Source organism: Equus przewalskii, chromosome 22 (genome assembly GCF_037783145.1).
Source record: "Equus przewalskii isolate Varuska chromosome 22, EquPr2, whole genome shotgun sequence".
Classification (NCBI taxonomy): Eukaryota; Metazoa; Chordata; class Mammalia; order Perissodactyla; family Equidae; genus Equus; species Equus przewalskii.
Window position 1 is genome coordinate 32,521,725 of NC_091852.1, and position 14,393 is coordinate 32,536,117.

Below are 14,393 nucleotides of genomic sequence, written 5' to 3' on the forward strand. Positions count from 1 at the left end.
TGGATTCCCTCAATGGGACTCAGGGATGGGGCAAAATAAAACCAGCCTCCATTCACCCTCTAGACCTCAAGGGGAACTGAATCAAATCTCTATTTGAGGTACCATCCCTTAAAAAAATCCCATCAGCATCTAATGGGCCTAATTCATCCACAGGAAAATTAATTTCTTAAAATTCTATATTTCCCTGCTCTGGTTCTCAGTTTAAAAGGGCAGGTAAAATGAAAACTTAACAAGATTTATTTTTTTTTTGTTGTTCCTTAAAAACTGAACTTTGATTTTAATCCATAAGTCCAAATACATTTAATAATAGCAACCCTCTGTTCAATCTTCTGGATGTCTCAAAAAAAAATTCCATTTGAAGTAGTGAGTCACAGGTAAATCCTATACTAACATTAATGAAATGAAGAAATGGGACAGAGAAGTGGTGGAGAAAGAATATGGGAGCTCTCCCTCCAGCTGGGCTGACAGGTTTTGTAGGAGAAAGGATACTTGTGTTAAACCCCCAAAGTGTGAAACATCTGCTATGTGGACATTTCAACAAATACCTTTGCCAAATACGAGACAGGCTCACTCTCCACTGTGGATCTGGAACTTTCAAGAAAAACTACCACCACCACCAAAAAAAAAAGATCAGACGGTTTGTTTGAAGCCAAGTCTGCCTCCAGGAGAATGTGTTGTGTTCACTTGTTCTTACTATTTTCGTTGTTTATGAAAACCAGAAATGAGTTCAGCTTGCACCCCAGGTGGGAAGTTAGAGAAGGGGGAACCTGTGTAAGTTGAAGTTTGTCACAGTAGCCAGAACAGTCGCTTTGCAGCCCAGGCCCGTCTCAGGGTGCACTGCTTCACAGCTACACTGTAAAGTGTTAAAAATCCTCCCACCCACCCCAGAATATATATATATGTATATTAAAAAAAAATCCCCTGTCCATCTCTCAGTACACAAAAGGACCTCATCACACTGCAAAAATAGCAGTACCCACTTTGGTCAATTAAAACAAACAAACAAAAAAAAAGCATACATTATTTTTTTTTTTAAATCTGTGTACTTACCTAGAATAACCAATGCAGCTAAAAGCACTACCTACATAGGCAAAACTTGGTATTGCATAATTCGTATAAATTTGAAACCCCTCCCCCCCAAATATTAATTGGAAGATGAAAAACATGAAAGGTTAATAGAAAAAACACCAAAATACTGAAAATATTGCTGGTCGATTACAATTTTTAAGCGGCAACTATACACAGCCATGATATGCTTTATAAATGTGAGATAAAGATATAACTGTCTAAAAAATCCATGATGTCACACATTTTTCTTCGTCTGGAGTACAAAATATTTTGTCATAAAAATGGTAAAGATTTAAAATGATAATAAATGCAGCAAAACAAGTGTAGTGATGTCACCTTTTTGTGTTTTTTTTTTTTTTTTTTGTTTTTTTGTTTTTTAGATTTCAAGGCAAGGCACGTCATGTGGACATTTATATCTTCGTGCAAATTAGGATTACTGGAAAGAGTATTTTTAATTAAAATTTTAAGAGACATAGAGGCAAAATGTGTCTGCCCATGCACACTACAGATCTGTCAATACAAGAAATTGGTGGAACAAGGCTAATGTGTCAAAGCACCATGCAAGATTTCAGCACCCTGATTACAAGTGTTTTCTCAAGAGTGCGTTTTTATATCCTACACCCTGGCGGTCCCAGTTTGTAAACTGTCAGCTTTACCCTTGTGACATGGATTTGCCTGCGTCTTTGTCTCCGTGATGCAGATTTTACAGAACCTTTTGTACACCCTATGGGTTCTTGATGCAACCAGTAATTTTAAATAAATAAATTCTACCTCCAAGGAGGCTGCAGCTAAACCAACATAAGTGCTGTGTTTTCATTAAATTTTTTTTTTTCTCAAGCACATGATTTGTCTTGATTTAATGCCTTTTTACTGCCCTCAAAAACTGAGGGGAAAATAAATTCGCTCAAAATTATTTTAAATTCTTTTTAATCCCCTCAATTTAGAGTCCAAGGGCTGAAGGACTTATAATCATGATTCCCCTTTAGATATAAATTTATAAATTGCACTTGCCTCTGTTAAGTGTTTCTTTTGTGGGGAAAATATTATATTAATTTTTACTGTTGCATGCAGAGATAACACTTCACCTACATAGAGGCATTTCTTCCATAGAGCCTTTGTGTTCAAACTGTTTTTTTTTTCCTTTTTTCTTTTTTTCCTTTTTTTTTCTTTTTTTTTTCTTTTTTAAGATTTCAAACTGGGTTACACACTGGAAAAGGCTGGGTTAAGGGCCAAAATTTAATAAATCTGTACTGATAACTAAAGGCTACAGAGATTTTATATATTTTTTTTAACTTTTAGAAATCAGAGTGCTTATAAAATGGCTGGCTCATGGCTCTGTCACCCAGCACCTCTGATGCCGCCTCCTAGCCTTCGTTGGTGAGATAACCAGGAATAGTGATTCCATGCGTAAACAACAAGAATACTAAACCAATAAAACTAGCTTATCATGCAAATATTAAGGCATCTAGAAAGTCAGTTAAAATATATTGTCATAGAGACAGAACATCTATTTCCCAGCGGACTTCATGTAACAAAGGCTACGTTGCAGGGGCTGCGATCTACCATCAGTGAAATATCATCGACCCTTTTTATGTCTTTACAGTTTCAACCTTAAGGGAATTAGTGATTGTAAGTGCTGCAATTGCTGGTCTATGATCTTCTTTCTTCAGTTGCTTTCCTTTCTCCCTTTTTGTTTGTTTTGTTTTGTTTTGTCCAGTCTTCCTCTTTTCCTTTTTTTTTTTTTAAATTTCTTAAACTATTGTTGTATTTCATTTTCCCTCAGTTGCTCGTTTCTGCTTGAAGGAAAGGTTCTCCGATTATGTTCAAACCGTAATTTTGGACATTTGCCGGTAGGATGGGTGTCCTATTTGATACTTGGAAAGGGACCAAGCTAGCCCAGGTACCAGGACTGTGGACAGGAGAGGGGCAGGGGGGAGGGAAGAGAAAAAGAAAAATACAATGTTAAAATCGACAATATTAGAAACGTAAATTCCACAGGCATCAAATTACTACTACCACTTTTTTCAAAATTACAGTCTAATGAAATAAATAAGCTAAACTATAAACGTTACACGTATCTATACTACACGGTCTATTTCTCTCATGGAAAGTAAGAGAAACCTCGAGGAGGGTTCACACACAATTGTTGAACTCTAATTGATTAAGGACATCCTTCCTAAAATACTTGATCTACTTCGATGTAAACACAATAAGATTTTTTTGTCCAAAAAAGAAAGCAGCCAATCTACAATGGTACCAATATAGTTTGCCAGTTATCTTCTCATCTTGTTTTGCCTTTCACTCACAAGCAATTGTGTGATAAAATGAGCGTCAATTTTTTACCTGCCTATCGGTTGAATAAAATTGAAAGGTGTAATGAAAGATATTTCTTTTCCTTCACCATAAGAAAAAAACACATTTTTCAGGAAGGCCAGTGCATAACATGTAATTGGCAAGGCTGACACCAGAAGCCTGGGCATTCCCTGCCCTCCGCATCGGGAATGCTACCCTATCTGAGCTGCTCTGAGTGTGGGGAGTCCAGACGGGGTGAATGGGAGCAGTGCTGGAGGGAGTCAGCAGATGAGATAACCTGCTTATATAAATAAATAAAGTATGATTCAACCAGCTCTAATTTCACCTATATTGTATTTGGGGCTGTTTCAAAAAAAGTTTGAAAAACAGTTCTCTAATTGTTACTGGCATAATCTCTCATTAAACAAGTACTACATGGAGGAAAATAACACCAGATCTTCATATCACAAAACAACCCCGCCCCATACACTTTGGGGTCCACCTAACTGGATGTACTGTTTGTTTCAACACTCAACTTGGAATGTACGTCAGCTACATAACAGTAGCACAAATAATCATGAATGAGAAAACATCAAATTGACCATTCCATTTCAGTTGAGGTATGGCCTGGCATAGAGACATAATTTCAGTGTTTTAAATTTACTTTCCTATCCTTTTCTTTACTTTTGGAACCATAAGGTGAGATGGATGGCATTACTGCAGATATCAATCTAAACACCCTCATTTTTTCACATTTGAATTTCACAGGCACAAAAACCTTTAGGGAATGTTAGCTTGAAGGAACAATTTTTCCAGAAAAAGAAAAAGAAACAAAAAAAGAGCTTGAATTTAAAAAAAAAACAAGACTGTGACATACACCTTTTTTTACTCTGGTAATTCCTTTATACAAAATGTGGCTTCTTGCTAAATGTCTGGGTAAATATTTCTGAGTTAATATTTCAACAGAAAAAATTTCCAATGACCTTTGATGCTCAAGAGATTTTATGATTCGATCATGAGCTCGACGATAGCGAAGTCCATCTCCCTCTAAGACAGCACCCAGCACTTGGTGCATGTTCAACCAGTTTGTGGATAAACAGACAAATCAGTTAAGTGTTTCAAATCACACCCACCTATATATTTTTTTAAAGTGTCGCTCATGATCACATATTTTCACGAATACATTGTGCTTTGGTGCCCGAAAAAAACCAAATAGGCATCTCTGAACTTCAAATTAGAGAAGTTTAGCACTAAGAAAAATTAACTAGGCAGGAATAATCAAAACTTAAAAAGATATGTCCCTATTACCTGATGCAAAATCCTAGTTCTAAAGAATAAGGAGAGTTGTTATTGAACTCTTTTCTGAGAGACTTGTTTTCACTTATCTTTCTCTTCCCACACACATCGTCAACATTTCCGTGCTTTGCACCATTGATTGGGAAGAATGCTAGATGATGCATCACGAAACTTATTTTCCCCTCATCTGGATTTCTACTGCACTTTATACACAGTCCTGTTACAGGATTTATTACTTCATATCATGATTATCTGTATCTATGATTATCTTACAGACTGAAAGGTGAGCTCCATAAAGAAAATGACCTTGTCTTTTCAATCCTTATAGAGTCTGGCCATAGCTGATGATAATTATTTCTTAACAAATAAACTAAATTACAAAAATGGATACCTATTCTTTTTAACCTGAAATAGGAAGCATATGTGAAAAATAAAAGACTGGCTCAAATTCATAATCCTTAACAGTAAAAGACATCAACAACAAGCAAATCACTTCACAAAATCAACACGGGTCCCAAATTAAATGGGCTCTAAAAGTCATTTAGAGATTGCATACTTTAGAAAAACAAAACATATTTTAATGATTGAAAATAGATGTGACTCCCTAACAGGGGAAGTCCACCTACTAATGGCAGAGAAGACAAGAATTCAGGGTTTACTTTGCAATAGGTTTCTTAGCTCTTTAGAAGAGACATGTATTATTATTCTTTGGAAAAGGCTCAATAAAAATAAATTGATGCTAGTGACTAACAGGACTCTTGCTGCAGAATATCTAACAAACTCAATTTACATGTTTATTTACACCTTTCCAACCTCCCATCCTATATTACGACCATGCCAAAATTGCAGTGTGCAGTGTATTTGTCAATACTGTTTATGAACCTTTAGGGGGAAATAAATCTCAAACATTAACACTATGCAGACCCCATATATGAGTTTTACAAGTCTCTTATTGCCAATTTATAGGCTAAGTTCAGAACTATAAGGTAGAGACACTTTTTAGACCTTTACTTTGTGAATATCACTGAGAAAAATCTGGTAAAACTAATTCAAAGATCATCATAATGTAAAGAAAAATGTTTAATCAAACAAAATAACCTGGATCATTTAATTTCAAAAAGACAATGCCTCAAACTGCAAAGTTATTCAGGTAAAAATGTCACAGTGCTTTTTACGTATCTAATTCTCTCCATATAAATCACCGGTACGGATAAAATAAACACACATATTCATATTTATCTCTATACACAAACTAGTTTTATGTAAAATGTTTAATAGTTTTACTTCATAAGGGACTGAAAATTGTATAGATGATCTTATGTTCAATCCAATAATCTGTAACTCTGTCTATTAAGAGACATGAGAGTACAATTGAAAGCTTTCAAAATATTCAGGGTCAAATTAAGCTACTTCAGTAATACCTTCAAGGATGCATTTACTTTGTTTTCATTACATTTTCCATTGCCAAATCACCTTTTTTTTTAGGCAAACAGAAGATGAGCATGACTGAAAGTTGAAAGCACATCTTTAGAAAATACGTACAGGCCATACGATTTAAAAAAAGGAAAGAATGTAAGTACTTTGTGAAAAATCAGGCACAAAAAAGTCGTAAAAGATTTTGATACTATCTTAAGACAAAGCAAAATTTACCCTATTGACTTCTACTCTATGTATAAATGAATTATTTCATTATAAACAAAATAAGTAAAAGTTAAATCAAAATCCTAAAAAATAAAATGTCTAATATCATGGATAATATTTTCACATTATTCTGATCAAATGTATGATGTGGCTGTCCCCATAAAGGAAGAAGGAAACAAACAAATTATTTTGACCTAAAGATGCATTAACGGTAGGTGATGGTCCTGCTTCATTTCAGATACTCAAACTACCTCTGAAGCATTGTATTTCTTCCAGGTATCCCTCTTCAAAAGAAACAAACTCTATGATACTCTTTCAGTAAAGAAACTTATCAAATAATGTCATTGGAGGAACAGTTAAAGGGAGTCAGGGAAGATATGACAGTTGAGTTGGAAAGAAATGCAGACCTCTGTGTGGTTCAAGTGGACAAAATTAGCACAAAGGGAGAAACTTCTGGATGATAACCATGCTGGGGGCCTACTATGAGCCAGGTATCATCTTTGGAGTTTTACATGTGCTATGTCACTTAATTCTCTCAATGAACTCTTGACACTGACATTATTATACCCATTTCACAGATGAGAAAACTGAGACTTAAAGAGGTTAAGTATCTTGCCCAAAGTTCTCCACCTAGACCTCAGATGTGAATCAGTTCTGTTTGTCATTCCCATGGCCATTTAACTATCTTACACTGCCTCCCTGGGAAATCAGCCATTGACCCAACATTTGAAAGAACTTTTGAACAGAGTTTTCCGAAAGCAAAATGAATTTGCTTCAGGACACACTGAATTTCTCACGCCCCCTAAACACAGCTGAATCATAACCTAGCTAATGTTGTAGAAGACTTGTGCACAGAATATGTGGCTGGTCTGGCTGACCTGAAATTTGATATGTCTGTCCTCTGAAAACAAATCTAATTGAAGTTCTAGTAGAGTGCGCTATGGTGAGGATTAAGGGGGAAGAAGATACCTACTTCTTCCTTTAAAAAATGATACAGTATTTTTATATATTTCTTGTCCTGGATAAATTGGATAAAGTAGTTGGTCTTCACATCCATAAGGAGTAAACAGACTCTATACCTTTCAATAAAGGAAACAGAAAATTGCTCTGGGCAAGTCAACATGTGATTATTGTGCTTTTAAAAATTACGCATTCTGGGTCTTTCAGGCCAAAAAGGATTGGGCCCCTAGCTTTTAACTCAGTAACCACCCAAGAACCATGGGGTGCCAAATAAACATATATGGCGTCATAAGCTGAGTAATGAACCAAGCAAAGTCAACGTCTTCACTTCAACCATTAGTCTTAGGCAATAAAAACAATAAGACCCATTTCAAGAGCGGCAAAATTCATTTATTACTAGTCTGTGTTTATTTGATAATGGGTTGGGCAACCCATGTGTCAAACATTTTATAAAATGTCCAAGTATGCAGTATACTCCTCTAATACTTTTCAGAGGAGTAATAATATTGCCCATTCAGATTTTATATGCTGATTTTATCATACCACTACCACATTTACTTCAAAGATAGTAAGTACTCTTTCAAGAAGCTTAAAAAAATATTATAGGAATGAAGCACAAAGAACTGTTTATATTCATACATACCTCAACTGTACCAGTAGCCACACTACTTATAGATAGCAATAAAAATAAGCAATGGCCCACAAGGCAAGAAAAATAAGTAAAATAGAAACCTTAATTTAAAACAAAAATTAGCCTTTAATTCCTTTGCACCTGTTTCAAATATCCCCAAGGAGGAAAGTTTTTTACTTCCTTGGCTAAACATTGCTAATTTTATTGCTACAATATTAACACACAGGTATTAGTATCACTCCCAAAATGTACAATAAACAATTTTCCCTATTAGTAGCTAAAATCTGCCTGGAAAAAACAATCAAAGGCAGGTTAATTACACATTAATTAAGTTATAAACCATGCCGTCTGGACTGTCTTACGTGTGTGTTTGGACTGGGTGCATACTTCACTATAACACAGAGGCTGCAGACTGCGTCTTGTGAGAAAACGCTCACTCAGACCAGTGGAAGGAATAGATGGGTAGGATTTAAGTACCATATATTTAAGAATTATATATATAATTATATGTTAAGAATATATTTAAGAATCCGTTAATGTATTAGAACAAAGAAGATGGTACTTATAAAATACTAGTGGTTAGCCCTTATATAGTGTGTGTTAAATAACAGTGCCAGGTACTTTCTATATGCTTGACCTACTTTGAAGTTTTCAATCCTCATAACAAACCTACGAGAAAAGTACCATTGCTATTCTGATTTTACAGATGAGGAAGCTGAAGCTAGCAAGTTATGTGTCTTGCCCAACTCCTATGGCCCTTCAGTTGTAGAAGCCAGGATTCGAACTCTAGCAGTGTGGGTTCTAGGATCTATATTCTCACCCACTACACTTGACCTCATCTCCCTCTTTTGTAAAACATTCTTTACTTTTATCTCTGGACAGGAATTTATATTATGCCTGAATTACATAGGAGATTCTCTGAGTTAAGCTCTGTATCACTTAGCCACACTGAAATTCCCACTAAAATATAACTCTTGAGTCCAAACTTCAATACAAATAACTGTACCGTATTTATCCAATTCCTTTCAGCTGAACGCAATATCTGCCTTTGTTTATGTACGTACAGATGTGGCTGTATGTCAATTAATTTGCTTGTTGAGCTCCACTTCAGACGAGACTAGTCTATAAGTGAAATACACAAAGTGTATTACACAGGTCTTGGGTTTCTTTGATTTATTTCCCCCATTTTTAAGGATCATTATTGCCATCTGAATGATCCTATTTGCATGTAAGATGATTTCTAATGATTATTACTATTTGTAATAATCTGTATTGGAAAGCTCCCTGGCCAGCTCTTACCTGAACTGCAAAGTACTCTTGTGGGCTGTCTGGGAAACACCAAATATCATAAACTGCAGGTGGCTCATGGAATTATTCTAACTACAAGCAATAGCACTTCATAGTAATGAAAGAGAAACGTATTTGTTTCTTAACTAAGTAGGTAAATAGCCTTCTTTATTGCTACTCCCTGGGGACAAACGGTTTTGAAAATAACATATCAAAACGGTAGGCCATCAAAGCTCATTAATTTATATTCAATTGTTTCAGATGTGTTTTGTTATTGGGGCATGCTGGATTAAATGTTAACTTTACTGTGTGTGAGTAGTACCATTTTCTAAGTAAAATAATGGCATCTGCCAGAGAAATATTTTATCTAACGAAGAGCACAGAGCAAGAAGAACCCTTATGTATGCAACCACTGCAGCTAAATAGTAACTGTTACAACTACTGTATTCTTAGTAAAAAGCTCTTAGAAAACCCTACAAGACCTTTCAACAATGCAATGTATATATTTAAAAGTCATAAAAACTTATTTCCTAGAAGGTTTACTTTAGACAAAACAAAAATACTTTCCCCCTCAACAGTCCAAATTAAGTAGATTTTTTAAAATTATGTTTGATATTTCTCATGTTTTCGAACTAAAAGAGAGAATTATTACGAAGATGACTACTTGGAAATAAATTACAGTACACACAGGCATACATATGTAACAACTTACACGGCTGTGGGAGGTTTCAGTCAATTAAAGCATACACTAGTTATTTGATTCCTCCCACAGACTGTACCACAGCAGAGACCCGCACGTGTGGATTTCCATCCTCCTTCTCTGGTCTGTATTCGTCTCTATCCCTGGGCTCCTTTTCAATGCTATTGTTACCAGTGCTCTCCTTATTAGCATATGTGAGTCTTCAACAGCAGACAAAATTCTCCACAAAAATAGTGCTTCCAAACAGTGCCTTTCACTAGAGAAAATCACCCAAGGCATACGAAATTAAATAGAAATGTACGTTTTCTACGAAAGGAAAAGACAATTCTTTCCCAAATGATTTTCATTTAAAGGCAAAAATCAGCATTATTTGTACAATTTCACCTCTAAAAGACAGAACTTACTTGTATCAGAATTCCAAAGCATAAAATCACAAATCACTAAGGAACTGAACACATTTTTATCTTATGCTTGCTACTCTGTTCATAGGTGCATAAAAAATCTTCCTTCACATACAACAAAAATTAACAAAGGAGAGAATAACTGCAACTTTCTATCCAAAATTCGTGTTCTTCATTTTCTTGAACTTAAATAGGCTTTTGCCTTTTCCTTTGTAATTTATTGTTAGTTATTATATTTACTCATTCATAGGCTTTGTTAGCTAAGTAAAGAAGACTAAAAACTCACTAAATACTAATAGCACTAGCAAAGACGAGAATCAAAAAAGGTAAGTTAACAAATGGTGCGTTGGCTGCTGGCGAGCTGATTTCTTACGGACGTAAGACATGTAAACATGGCACTTTACATAAAACATCTTCAAGTGCTGTAGGGGTTTAATATACCTCTTTCGTTGCAAAGGGTTAATCAGCAAGGTTTACATTTGGGAATTTTCTGCATCTCGCTCCTCCCTCTCCCGTAGCGCTGCCAAAAATCATCTGACAGGAAACGTAAGATTAAGTTTGTCCTACCTAAGCGAACAAAGACTGCTCTGAACAGGCCACCGGTTTACTGCAGAGCGGGACCTTTTCTAATCCTGCTGGAATCTGCACCGCTGCTCAGAAAATATCACGGAAAAAGTTGTTTTCTTCCCTCTAACATCTTGTCTCTGCACCATCTCATTTTGGTCACACTGAAGATCCTGCTGCTTCTCCCATAAAGGTTAACTTAAAGCTCCAAACATAATCATGTGGAAAATGGACATTATTGATTCCTATGGTCCATTGTTTCCCTATCCTAAGTCCCTGAAGTTCAAGTTCAATCTGGAATTACATCATGTCTGGTTTCTCCTGGTTACCAGACGGCTTGAGACGTGACCACAGCTACAGAAAAAACAAACAGCCTTCTTCACGCTTCGGCTCCCCTATCGATTCAAACGTAAACTTTTTTCTTTCTCTCAAGTATGCTTCAAGTATGGAGCATGGTTAATTTAGAGATTAAGTTCCAAATTAGATTATCTAATGGCATCTTAATGGATTGCTGACCCATTTCCTGTGGGATGGCAGCATGCAAGTCTGGCTGGAATACAATTAATTTCTTAGGAAGTGTTCTGAAGAGTTTCCTAGATAAAAAGGAAACCTTGTGTTGTGCAAATCTTTCTTTATAAATGGAGAAAGTTAGGCAAAACTACAACAAATCTCAACGTACTTTTTAACAGCCAGATCACAGATATTGTGTGTGTGTGAACACCGAACGGCACATCAAGATCATTTTTAAGAAGGATGACATTTTCAGTTTGGATTTCATAACAGGTGCAAATAATTTTTATGACATTAGAACTAACGCTTTTAAGTAGAATATTCAAATACAAAGAGCAACCCTAGTTAGCAGCCACGTGACCAAACAATGGTCATGTGCAGTTTAGGCTTTTGCAATTCTCCTCCTGGGACCAAAGATTCTTCCATTCATCTACCTCATCAGCCTTTCTATCCGAGTCCCAGAGTGGTGCCAGGGGCCCAGAACGGTGTGTAAAAAGTTGAACATTTTGAGCACACTGCAGAGCTGACAGCTGAAAAGGAAATTCAGCACTCTGAGAATAAAGCTCCCCCCAGGAACTCCAGGAACAACCCAGCTGTTGTACTGTAGTTATGTGTCAAGATAACAAACTGAAAGCAGGAAATGCTAACCTAGTGAATTCGGAGGGATGGTCTAAGTGTCATGTGGAAATTAAAGTTAACTCTTGCTACTACCAAAGGACAGGACACTTGCCGCCCTTCTCATACAAGTGCCATGCTTACATGCACGTGTGTGTACACACATACATATGCACACATGCGTGCATGCATACAGACATATATACTTGTGTGTGCATACACATACCATATATGCATACATGCATAAATACATAGACCTATATTTACAGACAAACATATGGTTTGCAACCCAATATTGAAGATTATTTTTGTTTGCATATTCCTTATTAAGTCCTCGAGATACATATTCTACAAAGAAAATTTTACGGACAAAGCAATGAGAATGGTAAACGGTTGAGGACAGTGTTATGCAAATAGCGTTATGTGTATGAAGTGAATGCTATTACTCCTTCCTTTTTGCCCTCTCTCTCCTCACCAACCAGATCCAAATAATCTTTACTGGCTGTTAAATTTCTCTTGGGAAATCAAGCAACTCTCTAGAATTGCAGTAATAAACGACAATTTCTTAAAAAAACACGTGTAAAGTAACTACAGAATGAAGTATTCAACTCCTAGAAAGAACTGCTAACACATGTAACATGGAAAAGAGCTGATAAAAGTCTCTTTGGTGCCATTCAATTATGGCATCAGCAGAAACACAAAAATCCTTCCAATTATTTCAGTAAAATCTTCATTTATTCATTATTTCAGAGGCTGAGCAAATGGTTTGTGTAAACATATCCTTCAGTAACACGCGCATGTTTATTTTAGCCATCTGAAGGCTTCTTCTGTGTTTATATAAGCCAGCAGACACATACAGCCACTCAGTTGTGGCTTTGCCTTTTCTTGAAAGGGGTGAAGGGGGAGAAGAGGGAATGAAACAATAAATCCAGTTTCTCTTTTGCATAAAGCACTCCCTCCAATGTTTTAAAATAACTTATGTTTATATTATTCTTGGATTGTCCCTGGACTTTCTTTTTCATTCAATTATATTGCTCTTTCATATTTGATACTACAAGCTATGTTCTGGCTATAGTTTGAAGAAAGAAAGCCAGTTAGGGAGTTAACTGCTGTATTTGTTTATACCCACATAACTCACATACGCAACAATGTAATTTGTCCGCTTCAGAGGACAAAGCACAGACAAAACAGTACCCTGAAGAACAGCATAAGCAACTCATCACCTAAGAGCTGAGCCCCTCCTGACTCAAGCCAAATTGAGTCCTCCCCCAACCGAGTTCATTCTGGGTTAACTGCAGTACCTGACCTTTGGGTTAAACAGAAAAAAAATCACATTTTCAGCGTGCAAGCAACTCCTTCACACACACACACACACACACACACACACACACACAACATACAAATGGCTCACAAAATTCTAAGGTCAAAACAACAAAACACCTTCAGGGTTGCAACCTAACAAGTCTGTGCAAACTTTCCAGGGGAGTCAGCTTTGGTTCCTAAGGGAATGTTTCTACATTGAAGCTGGGGAGGCAGGGAGGGAGGAGGGCGGAGGAAATCTTCCAGCTTCGATTATACTTGCACAGCTCGCTCGGTACTGCCATTTTCAGTCCCAAAAAAGGAGCTGCGTTTGATTTGAAAACACCTTTTCAGGAAAAGGGAGCGACCATGGCCCAGTGATTGTAAGAGGAACGTAAGGGCAACCAACGACAATCAAAACAGAATAAAACAAAGCCAAACCAACCCCTTCTTGGTTTTGTCCTCTGCTACTATCAAGTCTCCGGGGATTGCCTTTTGTTGAAAATAAAAAGCAACAACCGCAACAAAAAGAACCTGATATTTTCTGTATTCCATAATGACGAAGGCAAATTATTTAATTCCCTGGTTGAAGAGATCCACCATTTCTCATATATTTTCAATTTATTCAGATAATTTTAAAGTTGTAGCAGTGCCCTGAAGATTTCAGATGTCTCTTATCTGCCTGAAAAGTAGCAGTGTTACAGACATTTATGATTTTCTTTTTCAATATCCTTTCTAGAAAAAAAAATTTAAAAAATAACCACAGGCACAAAATATCAACAATGAATGAATCTGGAATATGGTGTGGCACAGACATGGCTATTTGTGTTATCAAATATGGGCTCTCCTTGTACCTCTTATTGAAAACTATAACAAAGCGAAGCAAATTGCTATCTTATTTGAGTATAGTTATTCTGATCTGTATCCTTGGATTTAAGAACTGTGAACTTCTGTATCATCACACGGCGTTTGGGACAGCCCATCACAGAGATTCAATAAATACCTGTTGAATGTACGATTGTGATGCCTGCCAGTATCAATTATGTGCCTTCTGAATCACGAGAAAAAGGGAAGAAACAAACCCAAAACTCCCTGTTTAAAGCTTTTTGAAGCATTAAGGCCATTCTAA

At 36.3% G+C, this 14,393-nt stretch overlaps 1 protein-coding gene across 28 annotated transcripts in view; it reads right to left on the minus strand.

Moving 5' to 3' along the window:
• Window positions 1-1,405: 1,405 nt before the first annotated feature.
• Window positions 1,406-14,393, minus strand: part of NFIB (nuclear factor I B) — a 417,340-nt gene continuing 404,352 nt past the window's right edge. For all 28 annotated transcript variants that reach the window (XM_070590235.1, XM_070590220.1, XM_070590222.1 and 25 more), the window contains one exon: window positions 1,406-2,977. In XM_070590235.1, the coding sequence (XP_070446336.1) occupies window positions 2,960-2,977 (18 nt within the window). In that variant the 3' untranslated portion in view covers window positions 1,406-2,959. The remainder of the gene's footprint in view (window positions 2,978-14,393) is intronic.